Genomic DNA, 20,872 nt, shown 5'->3' on the forward strand with positions numbered 1-20,872 from the left:
AATGCCAATGCTGCTGATGTACAGATAGCCCACATGAGTAGTAAGGATACTGATGGTAGCAGTTGTTCATCATTTTTCAAGGAGTTTCTCACTTCTGTTTCAATAAGCAGTAACACTTGCGCTAGCATTGGCTTGGTTTAACTTTTGGTGGCCTACGTCCCAGATACACCCACTTATGTTGTCATGGCCCCTTCCTCCTTCCTTTCTTTCTCTCCTGCCCTTCTTTTCTTTCTCCCTGCTCCCTCCCGACCCCCTCCCATCCCCATCTCTCTGCTCTAACACATCATGTACATAGATTGTCAGGCACTTCTCACCCACAATCCTATCCATTAAGGATCTTCATGCATTCTTGAATTACAGAGGTATTTCTCAATTTTTATTTTTTTTCCATTATCACCCCTCTAAGAAGTCTTTGTAGACATTTTTTTCCCAACTGCCCCCCTGCCAAAATATTAATACCACAGATATACTGTGTATCTGCTTATGTGCTATATGTGTATCTGTATTTTCTACCTAAAAGAGTACAATTGTTTCATGATCCCCCTAAGCTAATTTTTACCCTCTTAGGGATGATATTGCTGTTCCTCTCCCCTTCTCCCCACAAACAAGAATGCAGTTATTAGGGTGAACGTGGGGAGATAATCTGGTCTGTAGCCACTTTGAAGAATCTACTTGAATCAACCTTCCCTACCTCAGGGATAATTGAAGGACAGGGAGGAGTCCAAGAAAGACACCCTTTGGTGGAGGTAGGCCTTCAAAACTCTTTATCCATAGGAAGGTCCTACCCTGAACTGGGAATTTCAAGGATTCATCCAAAGAGTTGTTGTTCTTGAATTTTAGCAAGATATCCTGATACCACCACTCCAGGCTCCCAGTTTGAGCCCAGAATATCCTCCTTCACACCTGTTTTTCTCTGCTGCAACAAAGAGGCCTTCCTCCTTTTTTCCAAGTCCCCTAGAAATTTTCCCCATCCAATTTTTTCCTCTATTTTGTAACTTGTTTGTTTGTTTGTTTTTGTGGTATGTGGGCCTCTCTCTGTTGTGGCCTCTCCCACTGCGGAGCACAGGCTCCGGACGCACAGGCTCAGCGGCCATGGCTCATGGGCCCAGCCGCTCTGCGGCATGTGGGATCTTCCCGGACCAGGTCACGAACCCGTGTCTGCTGCATCAGCAGGCGGACTCCCAACCACTGTGCCACCAGGGAAGCCCTATTTTGTAACATTTTTAATCTTCCCCCCTTTCCTAGATCCTTCTCTGCTAAATTCTGATAATGGACGAATCCCCTTTATCCCACAGACATCTGCCCTTGGCTTAATTTACTTTTTCCCCACCCTTCCCCCAGAGCTTTTTTGAGAAATAATTGAAATATAACATTGTGTAAGTTTAAGGTATGCAATATGATGATTTTTAATTAATTTCATTCATTTGTTTCTACACTTCTCAAAAGGTTGCTTATACTTCTTTCTGTCTTTCCACACACACCCTAACCAAGGTATTGGAACATGGGATTTGGAATCCTGTAGATCTATTTTTGACTTCTGGCACCTTCTTGAAGTCATTTTGTAATCTTTGGCACATTAATTGATTTCTGTAAGTCCCAGTTATCTTCTCTGTTAAATATATGCCTTGTAGAGTTACTTGGAGGGATAAAATGAATAGTTAAGTCCCAGCCAGCATAGAACCTGGCCCATAGGAGGGTTCTGAATTACATTCAAATGTCGTGGGTTTTTTTTTCCTCAAATCATTATCTTTAATTTTATTGTGACATTTTGTTAGTCAATCTATAGTTAAATGTGACCAAACTGCAGTGCTTATTTAAAATAACTGTATAGCTTATTCAGCAGTATTTACATCTTTAACTGTTACCAGTCAGCTTCTAACTTGGTATTATTTTGGTCATTTTTAAAAGATACTCAAAGAAGGATTACAGAAATATACATATCCTCCAGAAACTGCAGAAGACTTTGAAACAGAAAACGCTTTCCCACCCATAGAGGTCATGCTTGAAGTTCATGAGAACGTAATCTTTTTTGAGAATCCTATGGTTGCAAGGTGGGATGCTGAAGGTACAGCAATGCCTTAACCAGCTTTGATAATTATGTAATAAAAAGAGATACAATAATATAAATTCTTAAATCAAATTAGGAAATGCAGCGTGTAAACTGAGTTTCTAATCTTATGTATTTCTCTGCCAATTCTAGGGTCTTTGTTTTTTTGCTCTTGATGGAAAAGAATAGGGATTGGAGTTTTTTATAACTATTAGTTGCTGAAGTGTTTATATCTGCCATATTCTCTGAGAAATTTCTTTATGTTTATACAATTAAGTTTTTTAAAAAAAGGAAATGAACAAAAATATCAAGATAGTATAGCAAATCAAAAACAAACATATGAAAAGCCTACTCTCTCTTGAAATGGCCAAATAATTCACACTGGGGTGATTAAAATTTGATTATTTTAATGCTAATGATTTATAAGTTGCAAAGCTTATTACAGCCAGGTACTGAGGATGTGGAGTGGGCAAATGGGAAACCTGAGAAAGAGGAAAACTAGCCACTGTATGCCTGTTTATAACTTTTGACTGTTGAATCATGGGAAATTATTGCTTATTCAAAATGTTAAATAAATATCAATAAAATCAGAAGTACTAACAGAAATATGAGCTAATAATTCACCAGTCATTAACAGATACCTTATTTGGGGTTGGCTGGCTAAACTTTGAAAGGTCTCGGTCTTGTGAATTAATATATGCACATTTTGGGGCTCTTAGATGAAAGCCAAATAGCTTTGTTTTTAGTGTAGGTGAATTATTCTACATCCATCTATTTATTTGTGAAAGGGTTTACATACTAGATGATAGGTTTAGAACAGATAAGATCACTAAAGCACAGAGCTATTACTTTAGTTAATGGGAGCAGAGAATTTAGAGAATATTTTATACTTTAAACTTTTTCATGGTTGCTACAATACTCCATATTTTTGCTTGTATAGACATAGCCACAAGACATTATTTATTCTAGAAATAATTTATATATTAAAAACAGTATTTTTATCAATACATTAAACCATAAAGTATATCAAAATGAACATTAGATAATTTTTTCCTTTCATGTTGCTTTTAGAGGTTTCACTTTTCCTTTCCTTTAATGGTAATGTTCCTAAATATTTATCACATTAAAATTTATTCATACTCAATTAGTATTAGACAAGGTAAATTATCCCACATGATTCAGGGAAATACAATATGTAAAAATTGACTCTAACTACAGTAATTATACGACAATAATCTACAACTCCAGTAATTTTTAAACCATGGGGAAACATTTTTGCCAGGAAATACTAGAAAGTTGAAGAATTTATTTATAGGCAATACTTAATTTCTATGTTTACAAATTAAAATAATTTTGTTAATGTAAAAACAAAAAGAGGAATTATAAAGAACTTAGTTTTCCAATATAATTGTATTTATTATATTGAATTTAAGACTCAAAAATAGTTAGTGAAACCCTCCATGTGAGAAGAGGAGAAAGCCAAGTGGGAATGAAGAGGGTGTTCTAGAAAGATAATGATTCATTTGTTCCATAAATATGCTAATCAATAAGAAAGACAGAGATAAATGAGACATAGTTCCTTCTTCCAGGAGTTTTCAAAGTTGTAGGAGAGGCAGAGAGGGAAAAAAATCAGAAGTGCTAAGGAGCAGAACAGTGGCTGGGTCCCATCTGGAGAGTTATGGAAGGCTTCTCCTAGGGTGGAATATTGAACAGGTCCTTAAGAGACTAAGAGAACATTCACATGTAAGTCTTACGTCTTCATTCCTCTTGGGTATATCCCTAGGAGTGGAATTGCTGGGTTGAATGGTAAATTGATGCTTAACTATTTAAGAAACTTGCCAAATTGTTTTTTCAAAGAAGCTGTACCAGCAAGATATGAGGTTTCCCATTTCTCCACATCCTTGCCAACATTTGTTATTATCTGTTTTTTTGATTATAGCCACTCTGGTGCGTGTGAAATGGTAGTTTGTGGTTTTAATTTGTATTTCCCTAATGACTGGTAATGTTGAGCATCTTTTTTAATGTATTTACTATACTTTTGTGTACCTTCTTTGATGAAATGTTTATTCAAATCTTTTGCCCATTTTTAAGTTGGGTTGTGTTTTATTATTGAGTTGTAAGAGACAGAGAATACTACCTATTATATGATTGTATTTAATGAAAAGTCCAGAAAAGGCAAATCTTTAGAGACAGGAAGTATATTAATAGTTGCTTGGGGCTGGTGATGGGAATGGGAATTAACTATAAACGGACATAAGAGATCTTATTTGGAGGATAATAATGTTCTAAAACTAAATAAAACTGGATGGTGATGATGGTCGCACAGCTCGATAAATTTACTAAAAATAATCGTATACTCAAGACAGGTGAATTTTAAAGTTGTTTAAAAAGAAAGATGAAGAGAGTTTCTCTAAGAGATAAAGGAAGAGTCCTCTAGGAAGAAAGAATGGCATGTGCAGAGGCTCAGAGGTATATGATGTTGTTGCAGCTGGCTTTTTGTGGAGATTCTATTCTAAATGTGAAAAATCAATTTATACATATTGCAGTTATGGGAGTGGTTTCATTCTTATTTTTGCAGAGGAAAAAATGGAACTAATGTCACATTCTTCCTAATTATAAAGGTAAACACTGGAAAACTGATGGCATCAGCAATGTATCTTACAAATCGGAAGACAGACTTATAACATTCAGCCTGGAAACTTTTGGCCCTGTTACCTTGATTCAAGATGCTCATGTTAATATGCCATACCAGTCATGGGAGCTAAGACCACTGGATGTGAATAAAGTACTTCTGACTGTGACTACAGTATTTACTGAGATTCAAATACAAATTAAGGTAAACTGCTGTTATAGCAAGTCATGTCAAAGAGCTAAATCTCTTTGATGACTGTGTGTCAAAGCAATCAATCACTGCTGATTTACATATTGAAATGTGTCTTTTATAAATCTATTTACAGTATACCTTGAACTATAATTTCTAAATGAAATATAAATTAAATAGATAGGAAATAGCATGTAATAAGTAAAGTACAAATTTGCACCCTAAAGTTACTAGGAATAGAACAATTGGTGAAGCTATAAGCCTGGTTGCAGTATGACTTTCAGAGTTTTTGATCCACTCCAAAGAGGCTTCCTGATCTTATCACCTAGCCATTTGAAATCCCTTTTCAGTGCCTCCATTGCTCATCACTCAGAAATTACAGTCTGAAATTTAGAGACACAAAAAGTAGATTTAGTGGTTGCCTGAGGCTGAGGGTGGGAATGAGGATTAACTGTAAATGGACATAAGGGATTTTATCGGAGGGATGAAAATGCTGTAAAACTGATTTATGGTGATAGTTGCACCACTCAGTAAAGTTACCCAAAAAATCACTGGACTGTGCACTTGGGTGAATTTTATGATATGTAAGATATACCTCATGAAAGTTGTTTTAAAAAAGAGAGAGAGAAAAAAAAGAGAGATAACCTGAAATTCCTTGTGACTGTGGCAGGAAGGCTAGAATATCATCAAATTTGGCTTTTAAAGTCAGATGAGAGATGTGAACTCTGTACACCTTCAAATTGCCACTTTGCAGACATTTTTTTTATTATTAAAAAAAATTATTTATTTATTTACTGTGGCCGTGCTGGGTCTTCATTGAGGCAAACAGTCTCAGTAGTTGTGGCGCACAGGCTCTCTAGTTGCAGCACGTGGGCTCTAGAGCATGAGGGCTCAGTAGTTGCAGCATGTGGGATCTTAGTTCCCTGACCAGGGATTGAACCCGGGACCCCTGCATTGGGAGCATGAAGTCTTAACCACTGGACCACCAGGGAAGTCCCACCACTTTGCAAACTTTAAAACTGGATAATAATTTTGCATTATTATGTTAAAATTTTATTATATATGTATAAAAAATTATGATCCTTAAAAGTTGCAACATGATTGCTGTCAAATAGCTATTATATATCAATATGAACACATGCAGTATTCTTAGATCATAATTTATAAAGTAGGAGACCTGAGAGATCCTTCAGTTTAGTCCCTGGATTGCTCAGATGAGCCCAAGAAGAGTTAATAAACTGCTTAAGGTAATGTGGAGACTTTGCGGTGGAGCTTTTGGATCAGGCCTAAAACATATCTGTCCTGCATTCTTTTTAATATAGGATTTTGTTTTCATAGTGTAAAGAACCTAACAGCTGGACCTAGAATGATAATGAGGTAATAGTTTTTTAACTTGTATAAACATTTCTTTTGTCTTATTGAAACTAGGAAAACCTCTGCATGTTAGCGTCAATCAAACTAAATAACAAAAAGCATTCCTCTATTTTGGAAGAAAAGTGGATGACTCCTGTTTCTTTCATTATTGCTTTGAAAGAAGCTGGACTGAATATCTTCCCTACTGGACACTCTCACTTTTATGTTGTTATAAACTATAAGGTAAGAATGAATCTTTCCAAATTTAATGTGCTGGACATTTAGAATGTTAGCAAGTATTAAATTTTATATAAATCTTAAGGTACACCAATGGTTTTCTATATTCACTTATATAAGATTATAGTTAGGAAGGAATAAATAGCATGACCAAAAATCCAGGGTTCTCTCAAATTTAATAATCTGTTGTATGATCTTCATAATGACACATGGAGCATAACCACAGCTGGTCAGTTTAGTGCAAAGGTAGTCTGAGCAACTTCCCATTTCGTATGCTTTCTTTCTCCTTCCAGACTGGATACATGTAAGATTTCTTAAAAGAGTAAATGATGCAGCAGTTTCCCAAATATGATAAGTCAGGCAAAATTAGACATACAAGGACCACAAAACCCACTTCCTTCTATTTCTCGACAGAGCCTCCCTGTCTACGTACAGCTTCATATGACGCATAAGTTTAGTTAAATGAGATCCTTCCATGTTAAACTGCGAGCTCCTTGAGGGGGGTGGCCGTTTCTTAATCAACTTTGATTCTTCTAGTACCAAGCCTATTCCTAGAATACAGTAGATGTTTAGCAAATATTTATGATGCATGAATGAAGACAGAGTGGCTTCTAATCATGAAAGGTGTTTTGGGCAGTTCTATACTCAAGAACAAGTTTATAATATACCAGAAAATGGCAATATAGGTAGACACAACATTTGAAAATAATCCTGTCAATAAGAGTGTATACATATATGCGTAGGGAAAAAAAACCAACCTTAGTTTTAGTAACTCAAATTGCCATTTACTCTACAAATGCTGAATGTCATATACTAGTCATCTTTTCAGAATATTATACTCAAGACTTTTTTTTTTCTGAACACCTATATTCTAGACATTGTTTTAGATGCTTAGGAAACAGTGAATAAAACACAGGTCCCTGCCCTTGTGGAGCTTACATTCTAGTTGAGGGAGGCAAAAATAAACAAGAAACATAATAAACAAAATTATCTTATATGTCAAAAGGTGCTAAGTGGTATAGAAAAAGGAAAGTTACAATACCAAACAGGGTGTAGGGGGAGAGGGGTTCAATAAGGAGACAAGATTTGAGCAATGCTTCAAGGTGGGGAATTTAGCCAAGTTGATATCTCTGGAAGGATATCAGCTTCCAGGTGGAGAGAAGACCTGGGGAAAGAGCCCAGAGGGCGTGTCCTGATGTGTTTGAGGATGGGAGGAACAGCAAGGAGGCCGGGGTGCCGAGAGAGCAAAGGGAGAAGAACAGGGGATAAGGTCAGAGAGATAATGGGGTGTACAGGGGATGTCAGGCCACAGAGGCCCTTGTGGAGCATAGTTAGGACTTTGGATTCTACTCTGAAAAGGGAAGCCATTGCCCCGTTTTGAGAAAGAAGTCATGTAATCTTACATTTTATTTTATCTTTTAATATTTGAATTTTATTTTTTAATAGTTTTTTAAAAATTTTATTGGATTATAGTTGATTTACAATGTTGTGTTAATTTCTGCTCTACAGCAAAGTGAGTCAGTTATACATATATACATATATTCACTCTTTTTTAGATTCTTTTTCCATATAGGCCATAACAGAGTATTGAGTAGAGTTCCCTGTGCTGTACAGTAGGTCCTTATTAGTTATCTATTTTATATATAGTAGTATGTATATGTCAATCCCAATCTCCCAATTTATCCCTCCCCAACTTTTCCTCCCTTGTTAACCATAATTTTGTTTTCTACATCTGTGACTCTATTTCTGTTTTGTAAGTAAGTTCATTCGTACCATTTTTTTAGATTCCACTTATAAGTGATATCATATGATATTTGTCTTCTCTGTCTGATTAACTTCACCCGACTTACATTTAAATGGATCTGTGTTGAGACCAGACCAGACTGGAGGCCAAGTAGGAGGGAGACTAGAGAGGCTCTACGATCAACTCTATTTCTTTGTATATTGACAGCTTCCTTTGGTAGAAGTGAAAGCTTATCGACAAATGGCCCTGTTAAGTTCTGCTTTTGCGTTTGGTTGGAGCAAGTGGAATACAGTATGTGATTCTAAAAAAGTTGTATTTCAGGTATAGTATGCAAAAACCCCATTAAACTATTTTGTGCTCCAAAAGAAGATACTCAAAAGCTAAATGAATGTAGACCATGGCTTCTCCTTTTAAAAAGGTGAAAAAGATTAACATTCAAAATGGAGTTTTACGACTTCATTTTCTTTAATTTTTTCAAAAATATAAAACCAAACCATGTAAAGGTTTTACTTTCATTGTCCATTATGGTATCAAATGCTCTTGATTTCAGGCTTAGAGACCTTATCTCTCTTTACATCAGCTGAAGAACAAATGTCAGCCTTTCACGTGAATATATCTATGATTCACAGACTTTCTCCTCTGAGAGGGTTAGGCCTCCAGTTTAACTTTCTGGCACATTTCCTACTGCCTGATAAAGAATTTATCTTATCAAATTCTACAAGATGACTGATGAATATTTTAGCATAAATGAGCCACCATATTTATTTATCTTGTTTATTGTGTGTTTCTCCTATTACAATATAAGCTCCTTGAAGACAAGGTTTTTATTGTTGCGGTTGTTAGTTACTCATTAATACGTTTAGTTATTTTTTCTTTGTTGTTGTTTTATCCCCAGCACCTAGAACAGTACCTGACACTTGAAGCCACTCAATAAATATTTTTTAAGGAATTAATACATTTTGATAAGTTCCATAAACACCAAGATATAAACAGTTTCATGCTTTAAAAAAAATGGGACATTAAGACTGTTTCTTTTTATCTTAGCAATTCAGGGAACTCAACTGAGCCCTTCAAATAAAATACACTACTGTCAAAATACCTAATAAAAGAGGAACTATTAACATATTTTTCTTTCTTTTTCTTTAGGTGAGGGAACACCTTCCTAAAGAAGAACCCATTCAAAATCCTAATTGGACCCTTTTAATGTTTAGTGGTGATAGGGCACAAAGTCTCAAAATCAATGAATCCAGTGATGCATTCTCTGAAGCCCTTAAAGAAGAAACTGAGTTTCATTCTACTTTATATCACATGGTTAAGGATTTTGCTTCTAAAGAAGCAATGAAGAAAGTTAGGTGTTCCAACTGCCAGTTCGTTGACTCTGTATGCCACATGCTACTCTCAACTAGATTACTCAGCTATTCTTAATCCCCACTGATCAATTTTATGCAGTATGAAGAATGAAGCAACTTGGAGAAAAATCCAGTATTCCTACAGTAAAGTGTAATGAGTGAATATATGCCAAATAGGCTGTTAAAATGATCTAATCAGCATTTTATACTCAAATTTTATTTTCTAAGAATTAAGGGTTTTTTCCTTATGCATGTGACCTACTGAGACTTCCAACATTCACCGTATGAAAATTTGAATGGTTCTTTATTTCAATAAATTTTAACAAACAATAATATCTCCTCCTCAAAAAGCTCATTAAAAAATCATATAGGTGAGCTTCCTCCCCATTGTATTTTAGTTAGGAAGGTAATCACAAAAAGAGGGAATATAAAATATCTTACAGTCATTCTGAGAACCTCTGGTTCCATGCTATAATTTCCCAGCTAAAAGTTACTAATTTACAAAGTTCAGATACTGAAACTTTAAAAATCAAGATTAGCATTAGCACATTAGGATGTGCTGCACTCACACTGGCGGTGGCCCATTGTGTTGGAGTCTGGTAAATGGCCACAAGATATGTTCTAGAGACATCCAGGAGTCCCCATCCTGTGTGGGAGCAGCATCCACAGACTTCTGGAAAAATCGGCCTGTGAAGAAGCTCATCAATGCCGCAAATAGTACAACGAACGCGACAGAAAGCCAGAGTGCCTTATTGGCCTCTCTGATGGAAGTCTTGAGGTTTGTTGCCCAGGAAGCTATTGTGTTATAACTACAAGGAAAACACAAAATCAGCATGTGGTAATCACAATAATCTGTTATTAGAAACACTCCTAATCAAGTCATGCATCTGCCCTGCATAATTCCACCAACACTTCCTCATAATAAGCTACATAGTATGATCTAGCCTCTTGGCTTTGGCCACAATCTGCTCCCCACACCCCTTATAATTTTTAGAATTAAAGAAATGATGTGCTAAGGTAAGAATCTGAAAATTATGTGATTTAGGCATTATTTAACTCCTAACAAGTACATTTGAGTATTAAGTTCATTTTTTCAATCAGGTAAGGCGATTTATATTCCTGGGGTAGAAGAAATAATGTTATTCATTGGGTAGAGCAAGATATATGTACTTATAAACATGTCACTTATTTCTCACCATACCCTGGACTTTTGCTGTACTGAAATGCTAAAATTCCTTTTAGAAACACCCACCAAAAAAGCTAATTACAGCATCATATAAGTCTTTGAAAATAGTTAACTATGTGTTTTACATGTGCTAATTCATTTACTCATGACAGCAAAGCAATGACATAGGTACTATTATCATCTCTATTTTATAGATGAAGAAATCAGTGCTCAAAAATGGATGAACTTGCCTGGGTCACACACAGTCAGAGAGCTAATTCAAGCCTGGGCCATCTGGTTCCAAGGCCAAGTTCTTAACACTGTGAACTCACCTGCCTCTTGTAGTTCATAGGTTCAGGGCTAATTGTTAAACACCATATGGAGTTTGTTATTCATCTTAAATTTAACTTTTTTTTTTTTTTTGTGGTACGTGGGCCTCTCACTGTTGTGGCCTCTCCCATTGCGGAGCACAGGCTCCGGACGCGCAGGCCCAGCGGCCATGGCTCACGGGCCCAGCCGCTCCGAGGCATGTGGGATCCTCCCGGACCGGGGCATGAACCAGCGTCCCCTGCATCGGCAGGCAGACTCTCAACCACTGCACCACCAGGGAAGCCCAAATTTAACATTTTGAAAGGTGTTTTAGTAAAGTAATTTGATTAAGATTAATTCTGCTAACCCTGCCTCACCCTTCCCCATTCCACCAAAATGGTATCATTTAGCAAGTAGACAACTTACATTGAAAAGACATCCCATTTTGATGGATTATTTTTCTTTTCAGAAAGACTTAGCTTTCTTGTTCTTTCTACTGTTTCTTCTTCAGGTGGTTCTGAGTCATCTTTAGTTCTGTAAATAAATGTTTTTAAATATTAAACTATGGATAATGTGCTATTATTATTTATAAGATACTGCTACATTTTTCTGTATACTAAGGAAGCTCACAGATACTCGTTTTGCTTTAGAAAGATTTGATAAATAGCTAATTCTAAAAGTCAAATCACCAACTTTATATTTTTAACCATTTATAGGAATTTAATTTTGTGTGTGTGTGTGTGTGTGTGTGTGTGTGTTACGCGGGCCTCTCACTGTTGTGGCCTCTCCCGTTGCGGAGCACAGGCTCCGGACGCGCAGGCTCAGCAGCTATGGCTCATGGGCCCAGCCACTCTGTGGCATGTGGGATCTTCCCGGACCGGGGCACGAACCCGTGTCCCCTGCATCGGCAGGTGGACTCTCAACCACTGTGCCACCAGGGGAGCCCAGGAATTTAATTTTTTAAAGTAACTTTCTGTATTTAGAAAAATAGCAAATGTTTGTTGTAGAAAGTTGGGATGCTAGTCAAAGAACAAATAAAAAGGGGAGATTTACAAAGAACATGTGTAAGTTAGTTAATTCTCACCACTCATAATTAACCAGTGTTGTTACTGTGATTTTCCTTCTCAGCATGTGCGTGTGTGTGTGTGTGTGTGTGTGTGTATTAGTAACTACACTTTAAAAAGCAAATGTGGATGCTATATTTCTCCCTCTGTATTCTTCATTCAACGTATCATAAAATTTTTCTCATTAACAATTGATTTTACTCTTTTTTCTGTATGTTTTTTGAGCAGTGCTAAAGTGGAATAACGTCAAAGTGTCATTTCTTCTCTCTCTAAAAAATCTTAATACTTTTAAACATGTTTATGAAGATATGTTTGGTATAAAACTACCTAAAATAAACTATTAGTGGTCAGTGAGCTGGGAAGTAGCAAATGGGTTGACTGTATTTAAATAAAATCATATTATCTAAAGAGGGGTCCTTTACCTGAACAAAACTTGTTTCATTGTTCATGTTCCATGTTTCATGTTCACTGATGAGTCCCTAGTTGGATTTGAATTTTGAAATCCCAAACTTACAATCCCCTCACAATTGCCAAAGGGAATTGTGTGTCAAAGTTTTTGTTTTTGTTTTTTAGTCAAACACCTATAGGGAATGCATGTGATAGATTTTAGTTTGGTTTTTAAAGGCAACAAAGCCCAAAAGCTAGAATTCTTGTAGGATTCTCAAGGTTTCGTTTGCAAAAACTTCTCAGTAGAAATCATACCATACTGACAAAAATTTAAAAATAGATTATAATCTTTTCAAGGAAACTCTTAATTTTCTTTTAACCCAAATGAGAAAATATCCATTATGTTAACTCTAAATCTAAAAAGAGTTCAATACATGCAATTAGACTCCCAGGATTATTTAAGGAAAAAATAAAGGCTTTGAGGGTAGGAACTATGTCTTTTTCATCTTTATATCTCTTAAGCTTGAGCGTAGTGTGTCTCACATAACAGGCACGCAATGAACATGTTATAAAATCAACGTAAAATCATTTCATTAAGATCTCTACAGACGAGGAAACTGAGACCAAATAAGGTTAAGCAATTTGTCCAATGTCACCCAAGGATTTAGAGGCAGCATTTCTTCTTGTCCCTCCCTCTTGCCCTCTACCTTTCATTATAGAAGTATATTATATTTGTTTAACTTGCTAGATATAGAGATAGCAATGTAGAGTTTTATGTTTCCCCTCGTCTTCATTTACTTAAAGGGAAGACATGTATATATAATGTGCATATATTACATATTACATTATATGTTGTAAATAATTCATCTAAGTAGATGAAAATTTTATTTCTGGGGCTCTTTATTGACCTTTCCCCCTGATGACAAGAAACCTATACAGGAAAAAAATTCTCTTCACATATCTGGCAAATTCCAGGTTCTTTTCTAACTTAAGAGCTCAAACCTTGAAGTACTGAGTGCTATGAGAGTGAATGTATTAGCAAGTAACATTTATATAGTACTTTATAGTTCACAAAAGTCTTAAACAATGAAGGATCTTTTTGATGATGCAGCATTGACCTCATCTCCACAGAATAAAAGTGATCCCCACTATTTATGCCCGGCACATCAGGTTAATAAACACATCAAGCTTCACCTACTTTAGTTCACATTTTTCTTCTTCAGCATCTGCCCAGGAATAGGTGCTAATAAATCGATGTAATGAGGGACGATGTTCACTCTGCTTTGACCCCAAAATACGCCTAAATAAAGATGATTATAGCCATTTGTCAAATCAAATACTTCTGTAGCCATTACCAATTTATTTCCCACTACCTAAATCAATACAAAAATGATACATTCTTATTTTTTCCTTGGCATATTCATGTAATACTTATTTCATAAGAAATAATTTCATGAACATATGCCAATTTTTATAATTATTCTGCATATACTCCATACAAATCAAATGTTACTATATCACTTATTTCAAACATTTACTTTAGCCCAATTATAAAACAGTAAGGTTCCCAAAGAACCACCATAAAGTTACACTTACCAACTGCTTGACCTCCTACTGAATCGGTCATTATTTTCCATCCCAGCCACCTTTAAAGTTCAGATGTTAAGGAAATAATAAAATATGAATTTAGTGAAGTAAATTTATATTTCTGTCATATGAAAATAAATTTGCTTTTGACTAAACACTTAGGGATTTGCTTACCATTCCTGCATTTCCAATATTTCTGGGCAAAGAGGCAATGGTCACTCTTCGAAGAGAAGATGGCTACCCAAAGGGGGAAAATGTACACTTAGAAAATTCTCAATGTTTTATCCTTGTATGAAACACTGATGGGTATTCTTGAATGTACACATCCATGTACTTGACCACTGATGAGTTAAACAGGAGACATATTTTCAAGGATTTTGTTATGGCCAAATTGCCTTCCAGAAATATGCTGCCAATTTATATTCTACCTTCTCCAACAATGGACAATTTTTGCCAATCAAGTAAGGAATATAAAGCTTTCTGTTTAGGTTTCCAGTAACACTGAACACTGTTTTTCTATGCCAAATAACCCTGTATGTATCTGCTCTTAGAACCACCTGTTTATGATTTTTGCCTATATTAATTTTGTTAATGATATTTCTTGGCAGAATTTTTTTTTTTTTCGGTACACGGGCCTCTCACTGCTGTGGCCTCTCCTGCTGAGGAGCACAGGCTCTGGACGCGCAGGCTCAGCGGCCATGACTCACGGGCCCAGCCGCTCCGTGGCATGTGGGATCTTCCCAGACCGGGGCACAAACCCGTGTCCCCTGCATCGGCAGGTGGACTCTCAACCACTGTGCCACCAGGGAAGCCCTTGGCAGAACTTATTTATTGTTAATGTAGCCAAATCTTTTCATCTCTTCCTCTCTTTTTTTTTTTTTTAATCTTTGGCTTTGTTTTGTTTTGTTTTTGGCCACATCATGTGGCATGCAGGATCTTAGTTCTCTGACCAGGGATTGAACCCATGCCGCCTGCAATGGAAGTGTGGAATCTTAAATACTGGACTGCCAGGGAAGTCCCTCATCTCTTCCCCTCTTTGCTACCATTTCTTTTATGCTTGGAAAGGTTTTCCCCAACTCAAGAGGAGATAAATATGCACCTATTTAGGGATTTTTTTTTCATGGTTTCATTTTTTCCATTTAATACATTTAAGGATGAGTATGACATTATAATGAACGAATGTGTTTATACCTCAGCCTTGAGATTTGTAGAGGAGAATGTTATATTTTGTGGCTCTTCACATTTAAATAAGTAGAACTTCAGGAAATAAACTGAAGAAGTTTTATGTGAATTATTTTCTTAAACCACCATTCCTAATTTAATTTTATAGGTTAGTTGAACATCAAAAATATCAAATTGTGGTCCAAAAACCTGGGTTCTAATCATGATTCTATCACTACAGGGTCATAACTAATCACTTAATTTCTGTGAAAGTTAATTTCCTCATCTGTGAAAAAGATTTGGATGGAGTGATTTTAAAGTCCTTTGCTCAAAAATTCAGTGAAATCTTGATTTTCAAACTGACAAAAACTGCTGGTTGACTTTCAATATCCCGTTTTCCACTTCTACTTAGTAACAAACCCCACTAATTTTTAGTTAGGCATACAGCCTCCAGAATAAAAGCTGTTTTCATCTTATTTCCAGCAAAGAATGAAAAGGGACATGTTATCTGGGACTTCTAGGAAGTGTCTTCAGAGGTAGAGGAACACCTGTTCTCGCTTCTTCCTTTTTCTTGGAGCATGACTCAACATAATGCCCAGGACTTGGTACCCAGAAATGACAAAGCTATCTTAGACTATGAGATGGAAGCAAAGCGCTGAGGTTGATGACTCGGCAAGAGAGACGGGGACTGGGATTTTGTGAAGCTGCTCTGCCATTGTTGGACTGCTTATTCCCAACTTTGGTTTCACATGAGAGAGAAACTATCGTTATACTGGATTTCCTCTCGCTGCCAGGCAAACTTAATTGATATACAAATATTGCAAGAAGTACAAAAGTGTACATATATAAACATAAACACACATGTATATATACATAACATATATATGAATTAAAATCACTGTTGTTTTATGATTTACATTTAAAGCCATGTTGCTTCAAGTAATATTTTAAAACCATCTCAGCTATAACATTTGATAGACTTTGTTACCTTAGAGTTTAGAGAAGCTGAACGTTTTTTAATTTGGCAGTCACCTGAAAGGGAAAACACATTTGTGGATTTTTGGAATTACATGTGCAATTTAACGCAATGGTCTTAATTCTTTACAAAGAAAAGCAATGGTTAGAAAGTATTTATTTAAGACCCTAGAGACTACTGAGCAATATAAATATCTGATTATCATTTATTTGGTGATTCATAACATTAGTAATCTGAACCAATGGAATACAGTCCTCTATGTCACTGCCAATGTCCACAATGCCTGCCTAGCACAGAGGGGGCACTAAATGAATGTCTGCTGAATCAATGAGTCCAAAATTACAGATCAGAAGATCATCAAATGTTATTACTTTTCAAGAAGAGGAAACAGATCATTAAAATGAAAATTCTGCCTATAAACATTCATACTGTCTATTTAAAATAAAACTATAAGATTTATATAAGCCTTCTGTTAAGATATTCTCCATCGTCTCAGATGTCTCCCTATTTTCCAATCTATTGATCAGCTTACGCTGTCACAGTCCTTCCTTGTTCGAGGGATACAAAACCATTGTTGATAAGAGTGGTTCATTTATGCTATTGTGCCTTGCTTTATGTGTGGAGAAAGCCAATTCTAACATATCCTAAGTAAGACAACACTGGGGTCAACTCAATGAGTTGGATTAGTTATATTCTCTCATGTCATCATTTTAATGAAATCTTGGTGTCTACCATAAAATCCATCTTGTCTCCTAATTTGTTTTCTAACAGACATCTTACTCTGGGCTATATAAATAACAGGAATGAGTTATTTCTTATATTCTATATATCATATCCTTCTAATATAATCTTAACATAAGGGTCTTATACTAAAGACATTAAATAATAAGAATTAGTAAGAGAGAGAATGAAAAAGAAGAAAGTTAGAAAAACATAACTGATACAATTATCTTAAACTTTTATTACCTTCATCTTCAAGAGGGTTAAAAGTCCTTTCATTTTGCAAAAGAACCTGTTTTAGTTCTTCTAATTCAGCGTGTTCTTTGGCATACATTCTCTTCAGATTTTCTACATGCTGAATCATCACTTCGACGGCTTTACTAACCCGGCTTTCCTAGCAGGAAAAAAAAAAAAGAACAAATTTACATTGAAAACACTATTCTTGATACCCAGTTAAAAGACAGTGAATTAGACACGTGCACTTATCTTTACTCCATCCTTAAATCCTACAAAAATGACAAGGGATTTTTCTAAGGCATGAGTAGACAAGGGTAAATAGAATGGAAGAGGATATAACACATTTTTGAACACCTGCCAAGTAGAAGGATCAGTGGTAAATGACTAAGATCTGAAAAGCTGAACCCTAAAAAAATCAGTAAGAAAAGCCTAGAAGCCACCTGGGTTATACCACAGAAAGCTACAAATGCTCAGGAATTAGTGGTGCCTTTCGAATTAAGCTTGAAGATAGAACAGAAGAAATGGTTGAAAATCTGTGTAAAAAGTGATTAGATCCACAGATCCCCTCCCTTACTCAGGTCAGCTGAACCCCTCTACCACTTTGGTGAAAGACTACAAAAGCTGGCTATCTAGAGAGAGTTAACCAAAGTGTCTGTGGATTGAGCAGTAACAAATAGTTGATGGTGAGTGGATCATACAGAAAAGAATAGATTTAAGCAAAAGACTATATATATATATATATTGAATCTAGAGATATGGAGCCTTATTCTTCCAACTATCAAGCACTTGTAGCCAAGCTTATACTCTCAAGACTGGCAGTTGGAAGACTTTTCTCTGAGGAATCTAACATTGCAAGATGACAGTCTTAAAACTACCAATGTTAAAAAAAAAAAAAAAAAAAAACTACCAACGTTAAGAGAATCCCAGTGACACAACCTAGCTTGTGTGAAGCTCAGAACCAACAAGAAACTTCCCCACCCAACATATACAGAGCTCCCGGTCAGCTGTATAGTGGATCATCACTAGTCAGAGGAAAGCCTCTAGCCTGAGAAAAGAAAATCAAAACAAAAGAAAAAAACTAAAATTTCAATGAAACTATCAATATCTTCAGAAAAGTGATAATAAGTATTGTATCTATGAAATAAGAACAAGATATTAAAAAGCAACATTCTGAGAATTTTTAAAGTCTGGAAATTAAAAATATGATAAAAAATACATAACTTAAGAGAAGAGTTTCAAGATAAGGTTAAGGAAATTTCTCTGAAACTAGAGCAAAAAGACAAAAATCTAGAAAACAGACAAGAAAGGACCAGTTCAGGAGAAAGGAATTCAAGAAGTATAGAAAATGTAGAAAAATTCCATCAAATGTAGAAAAGGAAACAGTTCAAGAAAATCTCTGAACTCAAGAAATAACTTTCCAGCTTAGGACCTAAAACAGTGGTTGAAAATAAACCCATGCCAAGGAAGGACACTAGGGGTAAGAGGATATCCTAAAAGCTTCTGGAAAGTAAAAAGGAGTTATAAACAAAAGTTCAAGGGTCAGAATGGCATCAAAGTTTGATAGCAACTCCAGAAGCTAAGAAGAAGATGAAAAATTATGAAGGAAATGATTTCTAACCTAGAATCCTTCACCCAGCTACCATAAAGACATAAAGAATAAAGCCATTTTCAGTTATATAACATTTTTAAAAGTTTACCTCCCAGGCATTCTTTCCCTCAGAAAAACACATGAGATGTTCCACCAAAATAAAAAAGTAAACCAGCAAAGAAGGAGGTATGGGATTCAGGAAATGGGATTCAACTCAAGAAAGAAGTGAAAGAAATCTTTATTTAAGAATTCCTAAGACTTTTGTGCTGAGCCTGAAGAACAGTCAGTTGAGACTGACAGGTCAAAAATCTCTGGAAGCAACATCTCAATGAAGAAATTGACAGAATACCTGATGAGTTTGAATGTATTGTGAGATCTAGACTCCCTGGGAGAAGCTGAGAATAAATTAGAGATAAGTAAATAGAAAATTAAGCATAACAATCATGGCAAAGGAAAATGATTAACTCCATGAAGAACATGAACATTATGCAAAGAAGGAAAAGACATCATAACAGACTACTGTCTCTGCTATGAATAGAATTTACACGGGCATAATAATGTTTACAGATAATATAGATCTAATATTATTCATCCACTTTTTTAATTAAAAATATTTTTATTACAATTTCAACAGACACAAAAAGTAGACAATAAGCCCACACATATCTATTAACCAGTTTCAAGAACCACCAACATTTTGCTATATGAGTTTCATCTCAAGTTTTGAATGCTATTTCTTTTTAAGTACAGGTGATGGACATCATGTTGTTTTACTCATAAACATTTCAGTAACTATCTAAAAAAAAAAACAAAATAGGAGCGTATTGTCTTAAATAACCACAATGCCATGATCACGTCTAACGACATTAACAGAAACATCTTATCATCTAATCCATATTCAAATTTCCCCAATTGTCTCAAAAACATCTATTTACAGTTTTGTTCGAATTGGAACCTGACAAAATACATTCATTGTATTTTTTCTTTTTTTTATATTGATGTGTAATTCACAATATAAAATTTACTATTTTAAAGTGAACAATTCAGTGACATTAAGTACATTCACAATGTTGTGCAACCACCACTTCTATCTAGTTCCAAAACATTTTTATCACCCCAAAGTAAAACCCCATACCCACTAAGCAATTACTCCCCACTCACCCTCCCCACCAAAACCTAGCAAACACCAATCTTCTACCTTTCTCTAAAGATTTACCCATTCTAGATACTATATATAAATAGAATTATACAATATGTGACCTTTGTGTCTAGCACCTATAGTTTGCATAAATTTTTCCAGATTCATCTACATTGTAGCATGTATAAACACTTCATTCTTTTTCATGGCTAAATAATATATTAATAATACAATAATAATATTGCAATTTCCCCACACCCTTGTCAACACTAGTTATTTTCTTTCTTCCTTCTTTTCTTTTTCTATTATTATAGCTATCCTAGTGGGTGTGAAGAGGTATATCATTATGGTTTTGATTTTCATTTCCCTAATAATTAAGCATCTTTTCACGTGCTTATTGGCCATTTGTATATCTTCTTTAGGGAAATGCCTATTCAAGTCTTATTTGCATTTTTTTAATTGGGTTGTTTCTCTTTCTGTCAAGCTGCAAGCATTCTTTATATATTCTGGATACTAGACCCTTATCAGATATATGATCTTCAAATATTTTCTTCCATTCTGTAGGTTATCTTTTCACTTTCTTGATAATGTCCTTTGATACACAAAAGTTTTTAATTTTCAGGAAGTCCAATTTATCTATTCTTTTGCCATTGCTTTTGCTTTTGGTGTCATATACTCCCGCATTTAATAAAAACTTTTTGAGTACCTGCTAAGCACATTTTAGGCATTGAGGAGACAAGCAGTGAGCCATACAGACACATATTCCTGCCTTCATGGAGCTTATATTCTAGTGGGAGGAGACAGACAACAAATAAGACATCAGTAAAACATAATAGTATGCTAAAATGTGATCAGCATTATGAAAAAAGACAGGGAAAGGGAGGATGAGAAGCTCTGCGGTGGAAGGCATTGAAATTTTACAAGGGAGCTCAGGTGGTCAGCTGCGCTATTCTATGAAGGTGACATTTGGACAAGACTTGGAAAAGGTG

The 20,872-nt window shown here is 35.5% G+C and overlaps 2 protein-coding genes across 3 annotated transcripts in view; one reads left to right on the forward strand and one right to left on the reverse strand.

Moving 5' to 3' along the window:
- DNAI7 (dynein axonemal intermediate chain 7) overlaps positions 1 to 9,627 on the forward strand; it is a gene marked incomplete at its 3' end in the record, with an annotated part of 76,953 nt that extends 67,326 nt beyond the window's left edge. The window contains exons 12-16 of the mRNA XM_079715555.1: positions 1,909 to 2,065; positions 4,669 to 4,883; positions 6,297 to 6,464; positions 8,410 to 8,523; positions 9,349 to 9,627. Of these exons, the coding sequence (XP_079571681.1) occupies positions 1,909 to 2,065; positions 4,669 to 4,883; positions 6,297 to 6,464; positions 8,410 to 8,523; positions 9,349 to 9,627 (933 nt within the window). The remainder of the gene's footprint in view (positions 1 to 1,908; positions 2,066 to 4,668; positions 4,884 to 6,296; positions 6,465 to 8,409; positions 8,524 to 9,348) is intronic.
- A 489-nt stretch (positions 9,628 to 10,116) lies between these two features.
- The window catches only part of IRAG2 (inositol 1,4,5-triphosphate receptor associated 2), a gene marked incomplete at its 3' end in the record, with an annotated part of 39,294 nt that continues 28,538 nt past the window's right edge, over positions 10,117 to 20,872 (reverse strand). For both annotated transcript variants that reach the window (XM_079715859.1, XM_079715860.1), the window contains 7 exons: positions 17,167 to 17,314; positions 16,213 to 16,256; positions 14,238 to 14,300; positions 14,073 to 14,122; positions 13,675 to 13,776; positions 11,452 to 11,559; positions 10,117 to 10,360 (listed from right to left, as the gene is read on the reverse strand). In XM_079715859.1, the coding sequence (XP_079571985.1) occupies positions 10,117 to 10,360; positions 11,452 to 11,559; positions 13,675 to 13,776; positions 14,073 to 14,122; positions 14,238 to 14,300; positions 16,213 to 16,256; positions 17,167 to 17,314 (759 nt within the window). The remainder of the gene's footprint in view (positions 10,361 to 11,451; positions 11,560 to 13,674; positions 13,777 to 14,072; positions 14,123 to 14,237; positions 14,301 to 16,212; positions 16,257 to 17,166; positions 17,315 to 20,872) is intronic.

Source organism: Hyperoodon ampullatus, assembly GCF_949752795.1.
Source record: "Hyperoodon ampullatus genome assembly, chromosome: 11".
Taxonomy (NCBI): Eukaryota; Metazoa; Chordata; class Mammalia; order Artiodactyla; family Ziphiidae; genus Hyperoodon; species Hyperoodon ampullatus.